General features: G+C 41.6%; 1 protein-coding gene across 1 annotated transcript in view; it reads left to right on the forward strand.

Annotated features, from left to right (window-relative positions):
• Positions 1-21,779, forward strand: part of erc2 (ELKS/RAB6-interacting/CAST family member 2) — a 38,602-nt gene extending 16,823 nt beyond the window's left edge. Inside the window, 18 exon segments of the mRNA XM_029431937.1 lie at positions 517-951; positions 1,183-1,257; positions 3,653-3,808; positions 4,680-4,847; positions 5,317-5,484; positions 6,480-6,617; positions 7,409-7,549; positions 7,770-7,910; positions 9,715-9,750; positions 11,880-12,082; positions 16,175-16,186; positions 16,594-16,717; positions 17,450-17,610; positions 18,679-18,826; positions 19,306-19,344; positions 20,515-21,240; positions 21,435-21,502; positions 21,638-21,779. Of these exon segments, the coding sequence (XP_029287797.1) occupies positions 517-951; positions 1,183-1,257; positions 3,653-3,808; positions 4,680-4,847; positions 5,317-5,484; positions 6,480-6,617; positions 7,409-7,549; positions 7,770-7,910; positions 9,715-9,750; positions 11,880-12,082; positions 16,175-16,186; positions 16,594-16,717; positions 17,450-17,610; positions 18,679-18,826; positions 19,306-19,344; positions 20,515-21,240; positions 21,435-21,461 (2,898 nt within the window). The 3' untranslated portion in view covers positions 21,462-21,502; positions 21,638-21,779.
• The last annotated feature ends 2,668 nt before the right edge of the window (positions 21,780-24,447 follow it).

Raw genomic sequence — 24,447 nt, forward strand, 5'->3', positions numbered from 1 at the left:
ACATGTTCACTATGGGGTGTACTCACTTTTGTTGCCAGCTGTTTAGACATTAACAGCTGTGTACTGAGTAATTTTCAAAGGACAATAAATCTATACTGTTATTCAAGCAGCACACTGACTACTTTAAGTTATATCAAAGTTTCAGTAGGATAATGTTATCCCCTGAAAGGATATAACAGAATATTTGCAAAAATCTAAAGGGTGTACTCACTTTTGAGATATACTGTATATATATATATATATATATATATATGTGTATATGTATTTTAAAAGTCTTACTGTTATTCTAAAAGACTAACATTTCTCAGTCCAGAATAGACAATATCATTTGTCCGTAGTCTATTAGCTTCTAAAGATTGGAAGTTGATATAGCATTTTCCACAGAACTGTGTGGAGCAGCAATAAAGAAGTGTGTTCATATATGGTTACCCTCATGTGTAGTGTTGTCATGATAAACTGTGCATTGTGGTTATTCCTAAAATTAATTTTTTAATAATTCTTGAGTCTCTGTTTCAGCACCTTCAGATGACCATCCAGGCTCTGCAGGATGAGCTGCGCACTCAGCGAGACCTGAACCACCTGATGCAGCAGGAGGGCGGCAACCGCTCCGTTTCTGACCATTTCACCACCATCGAGCTGACGGAGGAGAACTTCCGGCGGCTGCAGGCCGAGCACGACAGGCAGGCCAAGGAGCTCTTCTTGCTGCGAAAGACCCTTGAGGAGATGGAGCTGAGGATCGAGACCCAGAAACAGACACTGGGTGCCCGGGACGAGTCCATTAAGAAGCTGCTGGAGATGCTGCAGAGTAAAGGGCTGCCCCCGGGGTCGGGCAGGGTGTCTGAGGAGGAAGAGCAGGAGAGAGCTAGGCGCATTGCTGAGGCAGAGGCCCAGCTCGGACACTTGGAGGTCATTCTGGATCAAAAGGACAAGGAGAACATCCATCTGCGAGAGGTACTCTATGAGCAGGGTTGAGTTGATATTAATATATGGGATTCACTGTACAAGACTGAAAATGGACAGTTTAGTTTCGTTTGTCCTCACTAGAGGGCAGTGCTGAGTCATTATGTAATGAATAATAAACTTTACATGTGTAAAGACAACTTTACATGCAGTGTGTTATATGTTGCATTTACAATAGATTATGCTGTAACGGTGACACATAATATTGTATCTTTTTAAAAGGAACTGCACAGAAGAAATCAGCTGCACCAGGATCCAGGCAAAACCAAGGCTCTGCAGACCATCATAGAGATGAAAGTAAGAACCTGACTCACAATATACAGCCAAACCATAACCACATGCAGCAGTCACCATTAGAAAAATAATCATTCTTTATAATAACGCTTCATGGAGTAATTCATATGTAGTTAATTTGTAAGGACCTTCCTTTCCTCTTTCTCTCACTCTATACAAACAGACACACAAGCTAGTCATGGACAGTCTGTCTGAAACCAGATGTTATAAACCAGATGTTGTATTTATATGTGTTTGGATCACTGACATGTGCAGGCCTTGTATTATGTAAGCCGCTGCATGTCTAAACAAAGGCCTGTGTGTTCCTCTGAATCTATTGTTGTTATTGTGATCATCAGCAGCTGAGTCAATAGTAAACACACTGACACATCTCTCTCCCTCTCACACACAGACACGCAGACACACTGTGTATCTGCTCACGTAGCAGTTGTGTAAACAAGAATCAATATTACTGTTCAACATTACAGCTGTTGTGGCCCGCTGAAGAGGTGCAGCAGCCGGTCATGCCAAGCTCGATCACTCTTGTTTCAATACAAGCGGTGTCGTATTAAATTTCATGCCACACTTAACTATAGAAAAATCTATATCAATATTGCACAAGATATTTAGATTTTTTCATTTGGATATAAGCTGGTTGTGCAGCTCTTGAAATGACATCTTAGATTTGAATAATTCACTTCATAGACAACAGTGAAACTAGAAGAGAAAGAATATGTATCCAATGTTTTATGTAACTTTAAAGCTTGAGGGGAAATTTAAGGGCCATTTAAATATTGGGACAAACATTCATATTACATTAGAAAATATTTTAGAAGATAGACTGCAGTTTAAGTGACCCCACCCATCACCATCAACTGTGATTTTCTTTAGCCTTTAGCTCAAGCAAATTACATTTTACATACATTTTACATTCTTTAAAAATGATGCAGTTGTAATATGCTAATATGCTTATATAAAAATGTCTATTCGGATCAACACTTCAGTCTCAACTGTACAACAAGTGTTGTACCCCTGTAGACTCCAGCAGCCTCACTGCAGAGGCCTGACATCACTTCCTCAAAATAAATCATGACATCATCGCTGAGCTGACACAGCTCTCACTCGGCTGGATCAGCACTGTGCAGGCCCCAGCCTTCCCCCGGCGCAGTCATGTGACATCTGTGCTCTGGGATCCTGTAGATTTGCATACAGAGCGAGGGGAGACCCTCCCACGCCCCCCCCCCCCCTCCTCCCCCTGTGCTGTGCAGGAAGACCCCGCATCTCTCCCCTCTCCTCTCTCCCTCTGCTGTGTTGATGCTGATGCTGAAGCACGAATAATCCTCCCTCCCCGTCTCTCCTACATCCCTCCCGCCCTCTTCTCTTCACTCACCAGAGACAGTGCACAGTGTATAGCCTGCCTGCTGCTACCATGGAAACAGGTGTGGTTGTTTATGACAGCGAGAGGCCAGTTTGCAGGGAGATAGATAGAAAGAGGCAGGGAAAGAGAGATAAAGAGCAAGATTTACTGACCAGGTCGATGTACCAGTGATTACATGTGGATGGAATAAATCTCCCTCCTTTGAAGGTACGGTGTCTTATATCTATTGCAGCGATGTTAGTTCATTGATGTTTGTCTCGTAACACGGGAGACTGAGGTGAGATGAAGCAGCAGGGCGAAGTGCATGTACATGTGCAGTGCTCATGCATTAACTCCTCAGATCATCTGTCATTCCTCATTTCGATACATTTCCCATGTTCCTCTGCAGCGGGCAGTGACTGACCCTGCTAACGTCCACAAGTTCAGAAGTTCAGAACCACTAGGAAGAAAGAAGGAGAGACACAAAAAGAGAGAAAGAGAGGAAGGAACAAGGTTGCTCTATGCTCTACTGGAGAGGGAGATGGACCATGGCTAATCTTAAAGACGTTGTATTATTTATTTAAAAAGCCGTGAAGCTAAAGCTGCACTCACAGTCGCAGTCCAGAGACTGGATTCTGCATTGATCTGCAAGCAACTACGGCAAACGCTACAGCTTGTTACTGTTCTTCCTCTGCTTGTTTCTACCCGGTCCTGGACTGGCTGATCTCTCCGTGCTGGATGTGTGCTCAATATTTCCTAATGGTGATTAATCCTCTGAGCCACCGCAAGGAGCTGTGTAGAAAGCTTCTGATTTCACTGACAGATACTGCAGTTGCTCTCAGCCTCTTCCGGAGCTTCTTCCAGTCTCTTTTTTATCTTGCTACATCTCTTTCTCTTCCCCTCCCTCTGTCTTTAAGCCTCTCTATATCTGTTTTGTTTTTGTCAGTCTTTCTGTCTTCTCTGGACTCCCGTGTCTAGCTCAGGTTCATTTTTGCAGCATGCAACTTGTGGACATGCCAGTCTGAGTTTTGAGGTGTGTCTCCTCTGCATGTTTGTGTGCAGGACACCAAAATTGCCTCTCTGGAGCGCAACATTCGAGATCTGGAGGATGAGATCCAAATGCTGAAGGCGAATGGCTTACTGAACACAGAAGACAGAGAGGAGGAAATCAAACAAATGGAGGTCTACAAGAATCACTCTAAGTTTATGAAGTCCAAGGTATATACCGTCTGCAATATGCATGAAGTACAGATCCTGTGAAAATATGGCTGAAAAATAAACAATAGTGAGTCGTTCAAGGTAGAGAAAGAACTGAGCAGAGGGGAGAATACTAAATGAAGCTGATGTGTCTCTTAAATAGCTTCTTTAGCATTTAGTCTCATCAGCAAAGTGTCCTGTTGGCAACTATCTGAGAGATGTCTCTGCTGTTTTTTTTTTTAAAAGAGCTCAGTGTCAAGAATACCAAAAAAGGCTAAATCAGCAAGTGCATGCTGTGGCATAATAAAATACTTAACAGTTTTTCCTTAATTACATATACAAGCTGGTTACTTTACTATTCTGCTGCCAACAGACAATTGTGATTTACATTATGTTTAAAGAGCAAAGTGTAAGCCTGCCAAGTCAGAGTGACAGATTAGTATTCAGACCAACAGCCCACGCTCCATGACGACATGATAACTTGTGTTTTAGCAGTTCGAGCTACACCAGCAGAGCCATCTGAAATCTGTTATTGTATCAAGGTGTATGTGTCTGCCGCTCTCTGGGGCTCATATGTCTCTCCGGAGCTTTGGCTCTGTGTTTACATGCTGCTCCTCACATAAATCGACCAGGCGTAGACCAGCCACAGTTTTGTTATTCTATTTTTAGACCTCTTTTCATCAATCATGAATAGAGTTGATGTATAATATATGACGAATGCAGGGGAGTCAGTCCCAAATGCATCTTTAATGAGCGAGCACGTTGATGAAAATAGTGCAAAAGCCGTATTGACTTGCTCACTGTTTCTCACTCATTATCTCTGTCACACACCCACTCATGCGCTGGGATGGTAAAACACTACATTGCTCATGTAAATGTTTGTTGTCTGTAGATTGACCAGCTGAAGCAGGAGCTGTCAAAGAAGGAGTCTGAGCTGCTGGCCTTGCAGACAAAACTAGAGACCCTCAACAACCAGAACTCGGACTGCAAACAGCATATTGAGGTGCTCAAAGAGTCTCTCACTGCCAAGGAGCAACGTGCTGCCATCCTGCAAACAGAGGTAATGGAAAAACCCTTAACTTGTTAGTACACATACAGAAAAGCAACCCAACAATACCTCACAAACATTTTCATTCTCCAAGCCAAACTGAGCAAAGCATAGGCTAGCCCTGAGCCCGAGGCTTATTACTGCAAATCATATCAGCACTTTATTTACTTTGGGACTTCAAACTAAACTGTGACTCAGGTCACCACCAAAGAAATGGTAATGCGCAGTGTACTGTCACAGCACATCTCATAAACATCAAAAGCATCAAATAGCTGCACTAATAAATAAATAAATTACTGTAGAAGCATTACTGTTAGCGCACCAATAAATACTCGCTCAACACCCGTATTGCTTTGCAAATGCATGGAGATTAAGTTAGGATGGATAAATACTTAAAAGACGTGGTGTGCCAATTTTGTAAAATGATTTCATTTTAAGTAGACTCACTCCAGTGTGTGTTTTTGACTGTGACGTGCTTCAGGTCGATGCTCTACGTCTGCGTCTGGAGGAGAAAGAGTCTTTCCTGAACAAGAAAACGAAGCAGCTGCAGGACTTGACGGAGGAGAAGGGAACTCTCGCCGGAGAAATCAGGGACATGAAGGACATGCTGGAGGTCAAAGAAAGGAAGATCAATGTCCTGCAGAAGAAGGTGAGAATCAGAGTTAAAGAAAGCCTTGCTGTTTAGGATGAATGAAAGGAGTTTTAAAGTCAAAAGGTGGGAATACGAAGTGAGGAACATTTTCCAAACCATTTACTAACCACTCTGAGCTATTGCTACATTATTTATCAGTTGCACCCAACTATGGTGAGTAGGTACAGGTCTATGGCGATGTACTCCAGATGTAATTTCACATTTAAAATTTGCAATGAGTCGGGCGAGTTGTTTTGTCAGACTTTTGTGTCCTCGACTAAACCAGTTGCTCTGTGAAAATATAAAGCGGAGTGGTTCATATCTCCATTAAGAGTGAGAGAGTCTCTGTTGCTCTCAGGGGGGAAGTGTCCTTAGAAAGACAAGCAAGAAGATATTTCTGCCTCACTGGCTCTAGTGTGTGTGAATGCTATAAATACTCACAGTGTTACTCTCTCTCTCACCCTGACCTGCTCATCCATTCCCTTTGCTTTTTTTCTTCTTCTCTCCTCTCTTGTTCTATCACACCTCCTCTCCCTCATCCATCTACTTGTATCTCTCTTTTTGACGTCTCTTGTGGTTTCTAAATTGTTGTTTTCTCCTGATGTGGTTGTTTGAGTTGGTTGTATCAATCACATAATATTGTATATTACATCAGTGCACATTTACATTAGTTGTAATGCACAGTTCTCACAGATGGCAGCTTGATTTAAATTCCGTTCTTCTCTTTATTCTACTTCTCAAACTCTTCTTAAAGGTTTCTGGAGGTTTTATGATGCACTTTTTGAGATGGAAAATACTTTGTTGTAAGGCCCCTGCACATTTCAAACTATGAACATGACGTTTTCTGTGGAGGGTATTAATCATCAAAGACTTTGATAATCTCTGAGTCCAGCTATCACACCAACGTTAAATACTTCTCTGGTTTTAAGATCTTGCTATTTACACCTGCTTCTCTGCTTTTTTTCTTTTCTCCCCTGTGTCACCCCCTCTCCTCCTCCTCCTCCCTGTGTCAGATTGAGAATCTGCAGGAGCAGCTGCGGGACAAAGACAAGCAGCTGGGAAACCTGAAGGACCGAGTCAAGTCTCTGCAGACCGACTCCAGTAACACAGACACTGCTCTGGCCACCCTGGAGGAGGCTCTGTCAGAGAAGGTGTGTTACAGCACTGTAGCATTAGGATGGATGCAATGAACTGGGATGTGAACAACTGCTCCATAATCTTTCCTCTTTGGGAGGTCATTTTAATGAGAGCATACAGTACATGTCTGTCACACGGACATAAATGAGGTTTGATTTCAGGGCCTGAATCTATCAAACTGCTAAAATTATATTTTTTGACTTAAAGGAAATGTTAAACATTTTGGGAAATATGCTTTTTGATAATTAGATGATTAGATGAGAACATTGATTGCTTGAAACCACTTTCAGATATAATGTGTTAATCAGGGAGATTTAGGTTTATTTGTTTTTTTTAAAGTGAAGTGGAGGTCTGTTGTATACCTCTCCTGCCCCCTTCCATTATTTTTGTATATTTTCTGGATTTTATGAAGTATGTGTGTGTGCAAATAAAATAAAAACAAAACAAAACAACACTTATGTAAAGCGTAGTACAATCATGAGTGGTATAAATCTACAGTCTAACTCTCGGCAATAAAGCTAATAAACATATTTCTAAAACTTTTCCTTGAGATCAAAGACAAAAGTAATAATACTTAACGTTTATTCCTAAACTTGAGCTTTTTGTTTATGACATCTCTTACAACTATTACACTTAATTCTTAAGTCGCTTGATAAATGTGTCTTTTTGCTAAGCCTTTTTAAATTCCTAAGTTGGCTCTTTAAAGAATTCTTAAGAGTAATTCATTTAATTCTGTGTGTGTGTGTGTGTGTGTGTGTGTGCGTGTGTGTGCGTGTGCGTGTGTGTGTGTGTGTGTGTGTGTTAGGAGCGGATTATAGAGCGTTTAAAGGACCAAAGGGAGAGGGAAGACAGAGAACGTCTGGACGAAGTGGATTCCTATAAGAAGGAGAACAAGGATCTGAAGGAGAAGGTCAACAGCCTTCAGATAGAAATAACAGAGAAAGAGGTCAGTGAGTATGCATGGAGCAATAACATTTTTGTGTAAGGGTGTATGCGGTGTGTCCACATGGCTGCATATTGTATACATGCATGTTCCTCTGCTCTGCTGTACTGTACGGCACATTGTGCCTTTTTCTTTCAGTTGGCTTTTATATGACATTTCAGCTGTGGCACTTTGTCCTAGTTAGACCCCTCGCTATGAACCTGTGCTGTCTGTCCACCTGCAGTCCAGTCTCATCGATCTGAAGGAACATGCTTCATCCTTGGCATCCTCTGGCCTCAAGAGGGATTCAAAGCTCAAGTCCTTGGAGATTGCCATAGAGCAGAAAAAAGAGGAGTGTAGTAAGTTGGAGACGCAGTTGCAGAAGGTAAGTGTGTGCTTTACAGTCAGAATCACTCATCAGACTAATGTATGGATTTTATTTTATAAAACAGGTTATTACTAATTCTTTTACCTAGATCTATATTTTGTATTAAGTTGTAAATAATGCACAGATTACACATCAATTATTAAGATCTTTTTTGTCAACATTTGTGTTGCAGTTAAAGAGGGAAAAATCTGCTGATTCAGGGCAAAAAGCTCCACACACACACACGCACACACACACACACACACACACACACATGATACCACAGCAGTCTATTATAGCACATTTTGAATGCACTCAATACCATAGATGCATCAAGATCTCTGGTTTTTATTTTAAAAACCCTGAACCCAACAACCCCTTATGCCCTATAAATTGAAATCATTATGAACTTATTATCATGGGTTTCAAAACAATTTTCTTTTTAATTATTGCTGTGAAAAGGTTATATACAGATGAAGAAGAGGATATAAATAGCCTATTTTAGTTGCCAAAACACTCAAATGTCTTTAATAATAAATGCTTCAACTCTGGCTGAACTGTGCAGAGCTTCTCCGCCCTGAATGAAGACGACAGATGTCCCTCATTAATTGCACTGAACTGTAGATTTAAAAAAACAAAAACAACGCTTGCGTGTCCACTGTGAAGAAAAATAATTAGCTCACTATGAGTCCAGGGACCACTTGCATGGAGACTATGAAGTAGTATTAGGCTTCACAAATTGTTCATTATTCCTTTTGTTTTTAAAATTCAAAGAGTTTTCCCTGCTCATTTACAGTATTTCTGCAACTAAGCCTGTCACAGTAATACGTTCTCGACTTATCCCGCGATATATAGACATGCTCTTGATCCTTTTGCTGACCACGATATTGTCTGTTGGGTTTACAAGCGTAGTTGTTTAGGTAACAATCTAGGTAAGCCATCGTGATGCCAAAATAAACAGAAGAATTGGGCATTGCGCAGACATTGCACATTTTTGTTAACAGAGCCTGAGAGTCCATTTTATTTATTGTTTTGGTTGTGTGTATTTATTTATTTATTTAGTATATTTAAAAAAAGAAAATCACATTTCAATTAAGATGTCTCAATATGTTTTAGAATTAAATGTGCTCTTTGAAAGGGTGTACTTGCATTATTAAGCTATTATATTATCATTATACCAGTGGCATAAACTGGTTCTAAAATGACAATAATATCGTTTATCGCAATTAGCAAAAGCAGATATTGTGACGGGCCTACTTGCACTGTGTTATTTCCATGGAGGATAATTCTGAATGATTAATCCCAAATTCCTCAACAGAACACACTTTTTGCCATTTAATAAATATACATATATATATATATATATATATATATATATATATATATATATATATATATATATGTATCTTCATTAAACTAACTCCTGTTCTGTAACTATCACTGTAATCCAGACTGAAGCACAAACGTGAACCTGCCTTAAAACACAGTAAATTAGGATAATATCCACCATCATGCTTTCCTTCCTGTAACGGGCTGCACTGCTTTATTGGGCCGCTGCAGGGAGCAGTCCATTAAATCCCCCCTCCGCCTCCTCCTACTCCATAACCCACAGACTGTCCCTGTGTCTGTTCCTCTGCATTTGTCCGTGTTGTGTTGTCATTATCCTGTAACAACATGTGCTGTACTGAGACTATGTTACTGCTCTGTCAAACATGTATTGTAACATGTCTGATCCTGCTGTTCTCTCCTCTGGCTTAAACTAAATCCTAACACTTGCTCTCCCGTCCCGCTCCCTTCCTCAACCCCTCCGTTTGCAATGTAGCAAGCTGAGCAGCTATTCAGTCACATGAACAATCCTGTAAGTCCCTCTCTTAAGATCTCTGAGGCACATATTGAAAGCATGAGGACCACTGATAACTTCTTTAAAACATGCTATATGGCGATCATGCCAGCCCCCTGTAGCAGGTTCTGCTTACACCTCCGAGCCACCCAGATGCATGTTGATCATCGCACTGTACTGATACAATGAGTTTTATACTGCACTCAGAGTCCTGTGCAGCGTACTCATCCTGCAACTGTTTGTGACACGTGGTGAAACTGGTGCTACAGTATATGGCTCTGTAGATGGTATATCTGTGTGTTTATCTACACTGTGATTTTCTCATTCTCGCGAATTAGAGAAAAAAGGTCTCTTCACACATGCGTCCAATGCAAGAATTTAAAGATAGAGTTGTCCGTCACTAGAACTTCATCAGATGTTTGATATCGCAGAGTTTACGCCTGTGTTTTGTCATGCACATGGTAAATGAAGCTCACAAGCTTTTAGTTATATAGGCCCAAATCCATATCAAGAATCAATCTCTTCACAAAGGCTTCTCGGATACTGTTTATAAAGGGAAGTCAAAGGACATGGCCTGGGGTTAACTTCCGGTTTCCTCTTTTTTGATACCTACAACCCTGGAATGAACTGTGAAGCTGAACCTTTTTTATTTGTTACTGAATCACGTTTGAAGATAACAGAAAAATGATTTGGATTAGTATGATTTTTTTTTTTTTTACAGAATCAAATTCTCTGTATTTTTCCAGTAAACGTTGAATTCAGGCTTTGAATAGTTTCATTACACTGATATTGATTTTTAAAGCTGATACCAACATTTGATATGTTCTCACTTGTATCACTGAAACATTTTTGAGGAGCTTAGAAAAGTTGCAGGTGCAAAACAGCTTTAACAAGCTTTAATTATCCTGACCTAATTTATTTTCCATTAAACTTTCATAAACAAATACAATGCATCACAGAAACAGAGGATAAATCAATAGAGAAATACATCAGAAAAATAAAATACCAAAGCCATTATAAAGTGGAGTTCTTACAACCCTCAAACGCATCTTCAAAACGCCATCATTAGCATAATGCTCACAACACAATCCACATTTAAACCCACAGGTTGAATGGAGCCTAATTTCTATGTCCAATAAAGTTATTTTTGACACAGTATTTTGATATACTCCCACATTGATTAGTGGATCTAAAATAACTTGATGTATATTTTACAATTTCAATCATTGAGAAAAATCTCCCACAAGTTTAAATCCTAACATCACTCCTCATGCTTAAAATATGAAACTTACTGTTAGCCGACAGATTTACTTGGTCCCTGTTGCTTCTGTTTCTCCATTCTTTTGACTGACAATCACAAAGACTGTGCAGCTTCGTTGGGTTTGCATGACATGGTCGACCTTGTTGCATGTTGTCACTGTCAGTGTTGCCACGCTTTTCTTTCGTCTCAGTGTGGTGCGGTTAGCTGAGGTGTCAGCTGTGGTTGGAGATCACTGCAGTGTTTTGGTGGATGTTCTCTGGCTCTGTACAACTGTTGCACTTTTGCGACCTGTGTTGACATGTGTGGCTGCATATTGTCTCGAGGGTGATGTGTACCACTGTAATGTACTTCATGGAGAGTTACAAACTGTTGCAATAACGGCGAGATTAGTCCATATTGACCAAACAGTAAAGCTCTGATTAGATTGTGACAGATAAGCAAAGAGACAGGATCATGATTTAGTATTTCACTGCCACTGATGTGTTACTATTTTTGACACAAGACACACAAACACACGCATACACATTCCTGTATTCTGCATACTCACCAAGTGTGCAAAATGACTGAGAGTCTCAGAGGGCTGTTAAATGGAGCTAAATAATAGCTCTGTAAAAGCTAATGAGCCAGCATCAGTAATAATGCCCTTGTCCACGACATTTTACTCTGCTTTATTCACTCACAAAGAGAGAGAGAGAGTGCAAGGGGAGTGGTTAATATAGACACTGATGGACTGCAATGTACTGTATGTATTTCTCTTCCATGGGCAGTAAAACATGCTGTGCTGTACTGCATGATTACGTTGATCTTATAATGTTAACTGAGTGTATCTTCGGGTGTGTGCATGTGTGCATGTTTGTTTGTGTCTTTCCCTGGCACGTGGATGCAGAAGGCCCATGAGGTGGATCATCAGTCCGGCCCCAGAGGGAACCCGGAGTACGTGGACCGAGTGAAGCTGCTGGAGAAGGAGGTGAACTACTTCAAGGATGAGGCCAACAAGTCTCAGACGGAAGTGGAGAGACTTCTGGACATCCTGCGAGAGGTGGAGACCGAAAAGAATGACAAGGACAAGAAGATCATTGAGCTAGAAAGGTAATTAACTTTAACTGCCTGGAAAAGTTAAAGTATTCAAAGACACCTTAACCTTTGGTTTACCCTGATGTAATAACTCACTTTCGTTGTACAGTATATATTCTCTAATATTGTTATAGTTATATAGAAGTAAGGAGTACTGTACCAGTCAAAAGTTTGGACACACCTTTTCATTCAATGTGAATGAGAAGGTGTGTCCAAACCTTTGACTGGTACAGTATATGTGTATGCTATTTCTGAAAAATAGTTTGAAGAAGAGCTGTTGTTGTCACTCCGTTGATAGTTTCTTCTGCATATTGCTTTAACTCACCCCTCTCAGCTACGAACCAAGAGGTACAATAATTCAATGTTGCAATATATAACAAAACAAGATATGGCAAACAGAGATCCACACAAAAAAGAAAGAATTTGTTTGTTTGTACACATATATATTCTCATTATTATCCACTCAAGATCTTCCTTGATTCATATTTGATCAGACCTAGTTAAACAGTTCACGAGCAGTGATTGACACTGCATTAGAGACTCCTCTGCACTGATTGGTTGTTTTCATTTGGGTGTGGTGAGTCTTGCAAATGCTTTTAGAAAGCACTGGGGGGAGGCAGAGGAACATGATTTTTCACAAATTGTCCATCTCAAATATGACTAAACTGCTGAGCTTTTTTAGTTTATTCTGAGATGTCTGCCTTTCTGTGAGCATCCCACACACAATCCTATTCACCTCCAGATAAAATGTTATTTTGTAATTTGTGTGAAGCCACCTTTTAATGTTATTATCCTACACAACACATGTTGTTACTGTTTGTCCCGTGGGGCTATTTATTATTACCCTGGAACTTCAGCAAAGTTCTCAATGTACTAAGTGAACTTAGTATGTGTCCTTTATATACATGTACTTTCATTTTTCCATTATTATGTTCAAGTGTGGCATCCTGAGTTTGTGTCAGTGTCTCGCACTGGATCCAGTCCTGGTCTTGTATAACACACTCAGAAAAACACCTTTCGATGGACAATAGTTGCAGCTGCATGTCGAGATTCACACAGAAGGCTCTCTGTAAAAGTTGTGACGCTATGTTAGATGTGATATTAGAATACAAAGTGGCACTCAATCACCCCCTTAATGGAAGAGGTCAAACTAATTTTAGTTAATGGACCACATAAATAAAGCTGGTGGCCTCATCAGCTCTTGGCTCACCTCTCAGTGTGCTACGTGGTCCAGTGTCTCCGCACTGGAAGCAGCTTTTGGCATTGGTTCAGCTGATAGAGGAGACCATCATCATTCACTGAGACAAAGACAAAATGAGACAAAGATTGAATGGACTGCATGAGAACGACACATGAGCACTGTCTGCCAATAACAGTGCTCATGAACACTATAGCGCTGCTGCGCGAACATCATCTTCAACGCGACACTCTCTGAATCTCTTTCATCAGCAACACAACTGTGGAAAGTCTGCACTTCGTCAACTGTACGGCGTAGATGTTCTAAAATTGCGATAGCTGGGCTATTTAAAAAGGACAGGTTATTGCAGGATGTCCTGTTCTCTTTATACATCCATGGTCCCATTTCACAATGGTGACAATTCTCTCCGACCAATCAGTGGTCTGCAGTGTTTTAACTCCACCTCCTAATATGCTCAGCTCGCTTGGAACCTCGACCGAGGTGGTACCAAAAATGTACCAGGTACTATCCACAACTTTTGCTAATAGGAAACCAAAAGAGAACGGTTACAAGTATATCGAGTTGAGTCAGCCGTGCCGTACCATGCAGGGAAAATGTGGAATAGTGTTAAACCATCTATCGCTCCTTCCTAGCAAGCGATAGGGGCGAATTTTGTGTCATGCTATCTTTGTTAGTAGTGTTTTATTAATTGAGTGTTCTTGTGCTTTTTTTTTGCCATCTTTACCCACTTTTTTTCTGTCCCTTTCCCCTTTCTATCTTCTGATTCATGCCCACCTGTCCCCCTCTTCACCCTCTGCCATTGATCATTTTCAACTTTGGTCTCGATCCTCCTTTATCCGTTTCTTTTAAAAAAAATCTTTCTTCATTTCCCACGCACCTCCTTTCCTGTTGTGCCCCCCTGACACCAGCCCCCCGTCGTCTCTCCCTCGCCCCACCCCTCGTCCCGGTGGCAGAGCTCCCCCTGACCCGCTACCTTCTGTGTCCGCTGCCCCCCAGCAGATAGGGGGCATGGTGTGGGATTTCCTGGGAAAGTGAGTGCTCTGCCCTGGCACTTCAGCTCGGCTGCGTGGTTAAAGTCTCCGACTGCTGCAACTGCATCTGGTTTCACCTGTGTGCCTCGGTCTGCCTGCTGTCTTCACATATCTTTGTATCAGAGCGACAGGATCTGTTTTTAGTCTGTGGTGTTATTGCTGTACCCGTACACATGATACAAAGATCCCTGGATTCATGTTTGCTTTTATTTCTTTAGCATGTGTTTGCTCAACGGCACGTGCGTGTTTTCCCATCAATGTTTTTTGATCAGTCTGTGCGAGAGTGAGTGGGAGAGAGTTTATGCTGCATGTTTATTTTTCCAACTGCCCTGATGACAGAATGGGGAATTAAGTCAACAAAGATTTAGTTGTATGACACATCGCATTACAATTACAAATCACGTGGCAGAGTATGAATAATTACACATGTGGCTCAAATACTATATGTCTTAATGAATAAAGTTAATATGAAGTTCAAACCTTAAAGTTTAAGGTTTGTACCTCAGCCAGCTCACAAGTACAGAGCTTCTCGTCATCATTTTACAATATGTCCAGGCGTTCCTACATTCTGTGGTGTTACTTTGATTCCCTGAAGAGTTGACATTACTTCACGCTGGGGTTCCTGTTGTGGCATGTTTCTGTAATGATGCACGGTAAAGTCACACACACACACACAAAATAAAATCACACTAAGGATTCAGAAAACTATCAACCAAATTTTACAGATTACATGATAAAATGTTCACAGTTGTAACTGAAAGCCCCTGTCTAAATGTATGCTTGCATATAGATATTTAATACTAATATACTGTAAATACTTCACTATATACTGTATTAGTTTTCTTGGTGTGATTTTCCCAACTCCTCTCAAGTTTTTCATCCATTTTAGTTGACTATACTGTACTTTTTGTCACTCAGTGGCCACATATGCCAACTTGCAGACAGACAGATACACACACACACACACACACACACACACACACACACACACATTCACTTTTTTGTGTTTTCCGGTGGTGTTGGCTGTCTGTTGCAACTTATGTAGGAAATTTCCATCCTTATAGCTAACGCCTCCTCCTGCCATGAGCACGCTTCCCTGGCTCATTCTATCCACCCATCTGCCTACTTCACCCAACGTCAACCTCACCCTCTGTAACTTTCACCTTCTAATCTTCCCAGTAACATCCCCTGACAGCCCCTCTCTCTTCTTGTGGTTTTTCCCGGTGCCCACCTTCCTGCTCCCCCTCTCCCCGCCCTGCCTAGCTTGCTCTAACAGATACTAAGGGAAATGATCCGCCTAGTGGCCTGCATGAATAGAGCTGCTGTGCTCCAGGTCTACACGCGCTCTGTGAGTGAGGTGCTGTAGTAGGTAGAGTCTGGACTGAACCCTCGATCTTGAAGTGTGTCAGTCCAGTCGGGTCTCTTCTGTCTGAACAACCCTGCATCCATGACTAATTCTTTCACTAGCTTACTCCTTGTCTCGGTCTAACCATCGTTAGCTTCCCCTCCTTTTGCTCGGCCAATCAGACCTTCTTCTTTCGCCCTGCTGACTTTTGCATGTCTGCCACTCCCAGGCTTGGCAGCAGATGCACATGGTGTTTTCAGAGAAGGTGCATCCTGCATCAGCTGTGTCAGGCTGCAGTGCAGCGGCTGTCACAGGCGCCTCTGTAATCTCCCAGGTTGTTTGACAATGAACACAGTATGATCTCCTCTGGGTCCTCTGTATTGTTTTTTGTAGTGGTTTCTTTATGTTCTGGTTCTAATGTCTCTTTTTTTTTTACTGTTTTCCTTTGTGTGCTCTCGTCTGCTGATTGCAATGTCTCCTCCACTTGTCCCATCATCCCCTTCTCTTCTACCTCTTCCTCTCCCCATCTGCAGTCTAGCACCAAGGTAAGTTATGCCCCTCCCCCCATTGTGCACCCATCTCTTCCTCAATCCATCCTAACTCTGGTGCTTAAACCTGTGAGTCATCTCAGCAATGCCATTTTAACATGAAGTTATCAATTCATCTGTGATGCTCATGTCTTGTTGTTGTCCTGGTGACCTCATGATTGGTACCATTTTGAAACAACATTCATTTAAAATCCACCTGACATGATTGTCCATTATGCTGTACTTGTTTGTGTTTCATGTTTTTTGTTGTGATATATGGGAATATATGTACCTTACCCACACATCTACTTACTTCTTATGTAACAGTGTTACCTCAATAATGAACTTTGCATTTATTAATAGATACATTTTACAGCAAAAACATTATTGCATGGAAATGCTCTTAAAGTTTTATGGTTTTACAGACAAGGAGGAAAAGACCTGACTAAGAAGGGTCCAAACATCAAACTGGGACCACAAGGGGACAAGAAAGGCTTGGGACAAGACCCTCGTAAGGATGGCTCCATGGACAGTGGTCACCACGTAAAGGTGCAGATGAATTTCTTGAGTAATGCACTTTTAGCTCAGTGCATTTTCTATTGACTGTATATAAGAGGTGGACGTAGTCACCCATTGGTTTGTGGACCACTGTTTTGAAGCCTGGAGTTTGGCAAATGGCCGTCAACATCTCGTTGTTTGGAACCAGAAGTGACACAAGGGTGAAAAAAAATACAACCGAACGCTGGTCAAGACATTTTTAGGGACCAAAATGTTCCAATTAACTTTAATGAATTAAAAACACACTGGAAGGGTTAAACTTGTAAGACAAAAACACAACAACAACCAACACAGACAACAACTTGGTAGCAACCTGTCAATCACAAGGTAGCCCCGCCCTAAAGAATACCATCTATTTTACTGTAAATGAGACCATCATTTACAAGTCGAACATCATTCTGTATTAAAGAAGACTTGAAACGAAAGATTGAGACCATAAACCGGTAAAAATATTACTGAGGTAATAAATCGAGTCAGAAATGGGGTCATTTTCTCATCGACTTCTATACAATCTGACTTCTTTTTGCAACCAGTAGTCGCCCCCTGCTGGATATTAGAGAGAATGCAGGTTCAAGATACTTCCACATTGGCTTCACTTTTCAGACCCAGAGGTTGCCTTGGTATTAACCAGTGCTTTATTACTTTATCAATGAAACATGTTTCTACATTACTATGTCTATGTGACTTATTTATACATTTGGTGTGGCTTGCTATATAATGCAGTTGGAGGAGCTGATGAACACGTTGGAAAGGACGAGGCAAGAGCTGGATTCCACCAAGCAGCGTCTCTCCTCCACACAGCAGTCACTGCAGGAGAGGGACGGCAACCTCACCAACATGAGACAGGAGCGCAGAAAACAGCTGGAGGAGATACTGGAAATGAAGTTAGTGCCATCATGACATTTGATGTCCGCCTCACAAATACATATTTTCACTTCTCTTGGTGTGTTTCTGGCTAAGGCATGGATTCATTACTGGTCTGGAAACTATCTACCAAAATAATGTTCTAAATACATTTGAGGTGAAACTCAGGAGTCATTACATACAAAAACATGTAGTTTAAATTTAAAGTCACATCAGCGTTTGCACGCCATAGTTTTACTTGTTGGTTCATTATGTTATCTGATCAGTTTTATCGATTCTTCGTTTCTCAGAGGATATTTTTAAAGATTTAAATAGACTTAGATAGATAGATAGATACTTTATTCATCCCGAGGGAAATTTAGGCATCCAGTAGCTTAAAATACATTACACATTATACATTTATTAACATTACACCCCCCCCCCCTCCCTCCATTAAAAAGTAAGTACAAATAAAATTTAAAATAAACGATTTTTACAAATTTCCAAAAACGTTTTTACAAATGTTTACATTTTACAAATGTAAAAATACAGACTGTTACAAATAATTACAAATGTTGGAATCCCCCGGCCATCACTGAGAGGAGTTGTACAGTCTTATGGCCAGGGGGACAAAAGAGTTATTGAGCCTGTCTGTGGAGCAGGACAGGGACAGCAGTCTGATAGAAATGTACTTTTTCACACTCACTTCATTGACTCTTGCCAGGCAACCAACATAGACTCCAGGAAGAAATAGTCCCGCACATAGACATAACTCCCCCATAAAACTTTTGTACGGATTAAACCAATCACTTGTTCCCTCCTGTTTAGACACTTTATGCTAAGCTAAGCTAACTGGCTGCTGGCTGTAGCTTCATATTTAACGGACAGACATGAGAGTGGCATCAATCTTGCTCTTGAAGCTGCATCCTGTCATTAAGTACTTTTACTTGCACTTAAACAGCACTTGGCGTTGATGCAATTTAATTTAATTGATGCAGTTTTTTTTGTTAAAATATTGTGATGGGATGGCTTACATATCATTTGTTTAATGTTCTTTCTATTTTATAGAAAATAAATGCTGCTGCCATAATGTTGTTTTTCTTCTTCAGGCAACAAGCTCTGCTTGCAGCCATCAGTGAGAAAGATGCTAATATTGCACTGCTGGAACTGTCTGCCTCCAATAAAAAGAAGACCCAGGACGAGGTGCTGGCCCTCAAGAGGGAGCGGGACAAACTGATGCACCAGCTCAAGCAACACGTTAGTACTGCAGCACAATGTCAATGAAAACTCTGTCTGCACTGTAATGGTTGCCAAGGCAACGTAAATCAAAATGAGACATGTAGCTGCACAAAGCAACAAGCTATTTTTTCCATTTCATCTACAGGGGGTAGCGCACATGCATGGCCACAGATCCTCTTTGCTAGTTCTGTTTTCTCCCAAATGTGTCTTATTTTGCTGTACGAGTCAGAGCGGTTTTAACGGGCAAGACAACTCTCAAGTCATTCCATACGGGTCCAAGTCAAGTTACAAGTTCTCATTTGCAAATTGCAAGTCATTTGCCACTCTTTACTTGCCATTAACATGACATTTCATTTGAGCTTTGACAGTTTCCTATCAAAGTTGTGTTCATTTGTATAGCTGAGGTCGAATCCATTCAGTGCATCGGCCTAATAATGTAATATTCAAGGTGTGTTTACCAGGTCCAAACTTGAGTCTTAAATGTTTTTGCTTTCAAGCCTCAAGGCATGTCAGGTCTTCAAGGAGTCAAGTCTCAAGTAAGTAAAGTCTCGCAGCAGTCAAGTCTCAAATATTTGACTCGAGTCTCCCTCGAAGTCTACAGCTCTAGTATGAGTTATACATGAGGAATTCAGGCAGCGACATTATGGTCCCGTTGTTTCTCTGTAAGGTGCCCTATGTTGCCATGATTAATTACTTTAAAAGATATGATTGTTAGACCTTTATTAAACGTGACATATGCTGCTAGTTGTTATTCAACTTAACATGACTCATGTGCAGCTGCTTTTGTAATTAATTTAAACTTAACATGAATAACGTTTAAGTAAATAACACAAAAGTACTTACACAAATGATTCTCATAAATCATAATGATATATATATTAACATAATGCAATGAAAGTTAATTGGTAGTACACTGGTTATATGTAGACCCACATCAACACGGACTGACACTTAAAGGAACAGTTCAGGATTTTGGGAAATGTGCTTTGTTGTTTTTTATATGGTAAATATTAAGCTACAGCTTATCTTATCTTAGCATATAGACTCCAGGGACTGCAGTCCCCAGGCAAACAGCGGAGAGTCAGGTGAGAGTCAGCTGAGAGTCACGCGACCCAGAAATAGTTCCAACATATAACTCCCCTTAGACCACAACTTGTTATTCTTACAATTACATTTTTGTACTGATATAACTTATTATATTAGGTTATAGTTATGTTAGAGGTGCTGGGAGGCGGATTGCGTTACCTTTGGACAGAGTTACGCCAACTGTTTTCCCCTGTTTCCAGTCTTATGCTAAGCTAAGCTAATAAGCTGCTGACTGTAGCTTCACATTTAGTGTACAAATGTGAGAGTGGGATTGATCTCGTTGTTTCACTCGACAACAAAGCGAATGAGCGTATTTCCCAAAATATTTAACTATTTGGGTAAATGTGTGAACAAAATCACAATGACCTTAAAAAGACTACAGAGATGAATCACCTGGTGAAGTCTGAGGGAAAAAAAAGAAACGTATAAGCCTCAGTGTTGGTTGCATGGTTATTGCACTGGATTGTATTACATTGTAAGGTGTTCCTGTTTTTATGTCAACCCACATATACTAAAAATATTGTCCAGTCATAAACTCATTTGATGTTCATTGTGAGGGAATAATGTTCTTTTTAAAAGCTGCAGATCATCATGCTCTAACAACTTCTCTCTTTCTGCAGACACAAAGCAGGATGAAGCTGATAGCCGACAACTACGAAGATGAGCAATATCATCCACACGGTCCTCACCACCCCCAGACTCAGCCCCCGCACGCTCAGTCTCAGCCACAGCCGCAGTACCCCCACGCTCCCCATGCTCCACACACTCCGCACGCTCCCCATGCTCCACACCCTCCGCACGCTCCCCACGCTCCCCACGCCCAGCAGACTCCTTATCCACACGTCATGCATCCACAACACCCACAGCACCCGCAGACCCCCCAACAGCACCCACACCCACAGCAGCCACAGCAGCCACAACCCCAGTACCCTCACCCGCAGCAGCACCCCCAACAGCACCCCCCGCAGCATGCTCAGCACCCCCAACCACCTCCCCAGCACCAACAGCATCCACGCCCCCCACAGCCCCAACACCCTCACCAACAGCACCCACAGCATCCTCCTCAGCACCCACATGGACATCCCCCTCTGCAGCACCCTCACCCTCAGCACCCACATGGCCCTCCCCAACAAGGAAACCACCCCCAACAAGGAACCCACCCCCAACAAGGAACCCACCCCCAACAAGGAACCCACCCCCAACATCCACATCCCCAGCACCCACAGCACCCTCAACACCCTCAGCACCCGCACCACGCCCAACATCCACGTCACCCATCGCCCCATCATCGTGGTGGCCCGGCCCGAGGACCCCCACATGCTGGTCACCGCCCTGCCCAGGACCAGGTCAGATGCCATTTGTGTTATAAGTTTACAATTCACACAAGTTTCACACACATTGTACACACACTTGTAAACGTTGTATGTTTTATCACACTGCTTGCTGTTCCAGTGATGTGTTTTGATCAGCAGTAACTCCAGTTTCTGTTTACTTTCTTCCCTTCATCGCTGCTGTTGGCCTGTAACACCGCCCTTAACAGGATGACGACGAGGGCATTTGGGCATAATCCTTGCTGTGACAACCAAAGCTCTAATATTATTTTGAGGGGTGAGATATGTTTAAGACTTGCACACTTTATGACTCCCAGTTTTCTTTCTGCCTGCAGTGTCTGTTATATTTCATAACAAAAGAAACCGCTGCGTGACGTCTGGACTTTTGTATTTTGTTATCTCTCACATTCAGATGATACAGTCACTACTGGAGGAGCACAGCCATGCCATGATGTTGAAACACTACCCGACCAAACATTTATTACCTCCACTCAGTTGACACTCAGCAATGGGACCTTTGTTTATTTTCCGGGGAAGAGGAGGGAGGCACTCAGGTGTGCAGGTCATGCGGGGAGACTGACAGCTGAGCAGGTAATTTCAAACAGGTCGTATCAGGACACACATAATGTATAATGGCACACAAAATGAATTTATTCAGTTAACTAACAAAATGTTCTTCTTGATTTGCTCAAGGTGACCTGTGACCTCTTCATCTACTTCCTCTGCACAGGATTACAGATACGGGAATGAATTGGAAGGAAAGAGACAGATGTTGATGCAGATGTGCTCTGTGTCAGATTCTTGCTTGGACAGGGCATGTGATAGCCCCGCATCTCACAGAGGTCACCTCACCTGTCGGTCACCTGCTGAACACTGCACCTCTTCAGGCCAACAACGCCCTGTTGATCCTCATGACTGTCTGCCGGCCCAGTATTTGTTCCTCATCCTTCTCCCTGTGATTGATTTAAGATCATGGTTGTCTTGCTGTCCGTTTCACCTGCCTGACTGACTCCTCTGGCTCTGGTTGACTCCCACACCTGACTCTGTCATAGTTTCTTGATCCTCACTGCCCTGTTGACCCACCTGGTGACATCTGACCCCTCTACCTGGCTATAATCACCCTCATGACTCATGATTCTTTGGTAGTTTTAATCATCTAATCGTGTTGATGAGCTATTTTACCCTTTTTGGCACACAGTGACCTCTTTTTTACCTTTATACATGCCCAACACACCATCCATTTCTAGAGAGGCTCAGCATTTCTATAAGTGATGAAGTGTCCCTCCTCACTAGATTTGAGTGATTTGATTTTTTTTGTTAGTTCTTGTTGGTAAAGGGGAGAGCTTAAAGCTTGCTGATAGTACGCCTTTAGCCTTGCCTGCAGCAACGGGGGTTTCCTTGGCTGCACGAGCAGGGCCCTCCAGTTCTTGGCTTGTTTTAGCCTCAAGGCTGTGGGTGCTATCAATGTTTCTCCTCATGTTACCTCATTTTAATCAGAAGTAGTCAAAAAATATGATCTATGCAGATGTCAATGTAGAGTGAATGCATTTTTATTTTCCCATCCTAACTCAAATTAATCATTTAAATTGTAATCAACCATCCAATCAGAGCAGCCAAGAGAGGGTTAGAAACTATTCATCAGTCTTGTTATTTTGAGTTTCTGAGACTATGCACCTATGCACCTCCTCCGTGTTGCAGGAATTTTTACGAATGGTGCTTCTGCTGGTGCTCAAACTAAATGGTGTCAGAAGACCTAGTCAAGAGCATCTTTTAGCCCTTTTACAGTAGAGGGACTTGATCCCACAACGGGCTTCACAAACAACTGTAAGACTGCTTTGTACATACGATTTGACCTTTGGGGCTTTATGAACAACAATCACTTCAAGACCCACACAGAGGTGATGACCCTCTATGAATACTGCTACTATAAACACAGTATAGACTATGAAGTGGAGGATGTTAAATAGATGTTTTTCCTGCAGGTCTATTTGTACCATTGACACCCCAGTCTCTGACCTACAGTGTGCTCCTGCTTTCCTCTCCCGTGTAATTCTCCTCTTCCAGCAGTAGTCTGTGTGACCTCCCCGAACATAGTGACTTGTTTTCTCCTTCTCAACAAGGTGGCCTGTGCCTCGTAAAAACTGTACACATATATGATAGATATGCATATATATTATACATATAAAGAGAAATCTATAGTGTGTCTATACGTGGTCAGAAAATCGTTTCAAACTGACAAGACAATATATGTTTTTCTTCTTCATGGTTATTTTTCTAACTGGCTGGAGGTCAGAGAGATTATTTAATAGTATCTATGTAGTCTTATTTAGTGTGTTGAGTGGTGTGATTTTCCTCTGATTTGTACATTGTGAGAAAACCCCTCAGCAGCAAGTAACATTCCCTGTCTGAAAACCCAGGACAGCCCAAAAAGAAAAGAAAATATAAGAGCTTTAGAACAGTTTATGGGGAATAGAGAAGTATATCTAAATCTATCTAGAAGTCTAGCAAAGATGACATTATTACATTCCTTTCTTCAATGTGAAAACATTTAGTTGAACACCACTTGACTTGTGGTGACAACTTCCAAAAAAAAGACTGAATTTTGCAGCTCACATAAGTAGCAATGAGATTATGTCTGCTGCACTCAGCAGTCAGAAACTTGCACTTGTGAGTGAGGACTATCACGTTTAACATCCAAGTGGAGGTTTGAGTGACTCTGTCGGGATGCATTTCTTTCGTGTGTTTGTCGTCGTTGTCGTCTTGTAAACAGAAGTGGTGACATACGTGACTGTGACAGCTGATTAGGTAGAAAAACCATCTTGCATTGTTGCAGTATAGTGGAAAATTGAATTAGACTGTTACAATCCCCTACTTCTTCTCCCTCCCCTCATGGTGCCTGTGTGTCTCCCTTATATGGCCAAGTGTTGATTGTTGTATATAAATGTCTTTCCATATACCCATCTTCCACAAACCGAGGTGATTCATGCATCACCTTTTTACGTGTCTGCTTCACATATGAACCTTTTACAGCTCCTGTCACTGACCAAGAATCCACAGATTGTGTGAAACTTTCGTGTTTGTGTTTACAAAAGTTACAAGAAAGGTCCTGATTTGTTTTAAAGGGAAGACAATGCAAACAGACAGAGGAGCTAAAATCCTCTCACTTCACCATCAGGGGGGTGGAGTACGAATCCTCCATTTTCAGGTCGTTATCTACTGAAT

Source organism: Cottoperca gobio, chromosome 5 (assembly GCF_900634415.1).
Source record: "Cottoperca gobio chromosome 5, fCotGob3.1, whole genome shotgun sequence".
NCBI lineage: Eukaryota > Metazoa > Chordata > Actinopteri > Perciformes > Bovichtidae > Cottoperca > Cottoperca gobio.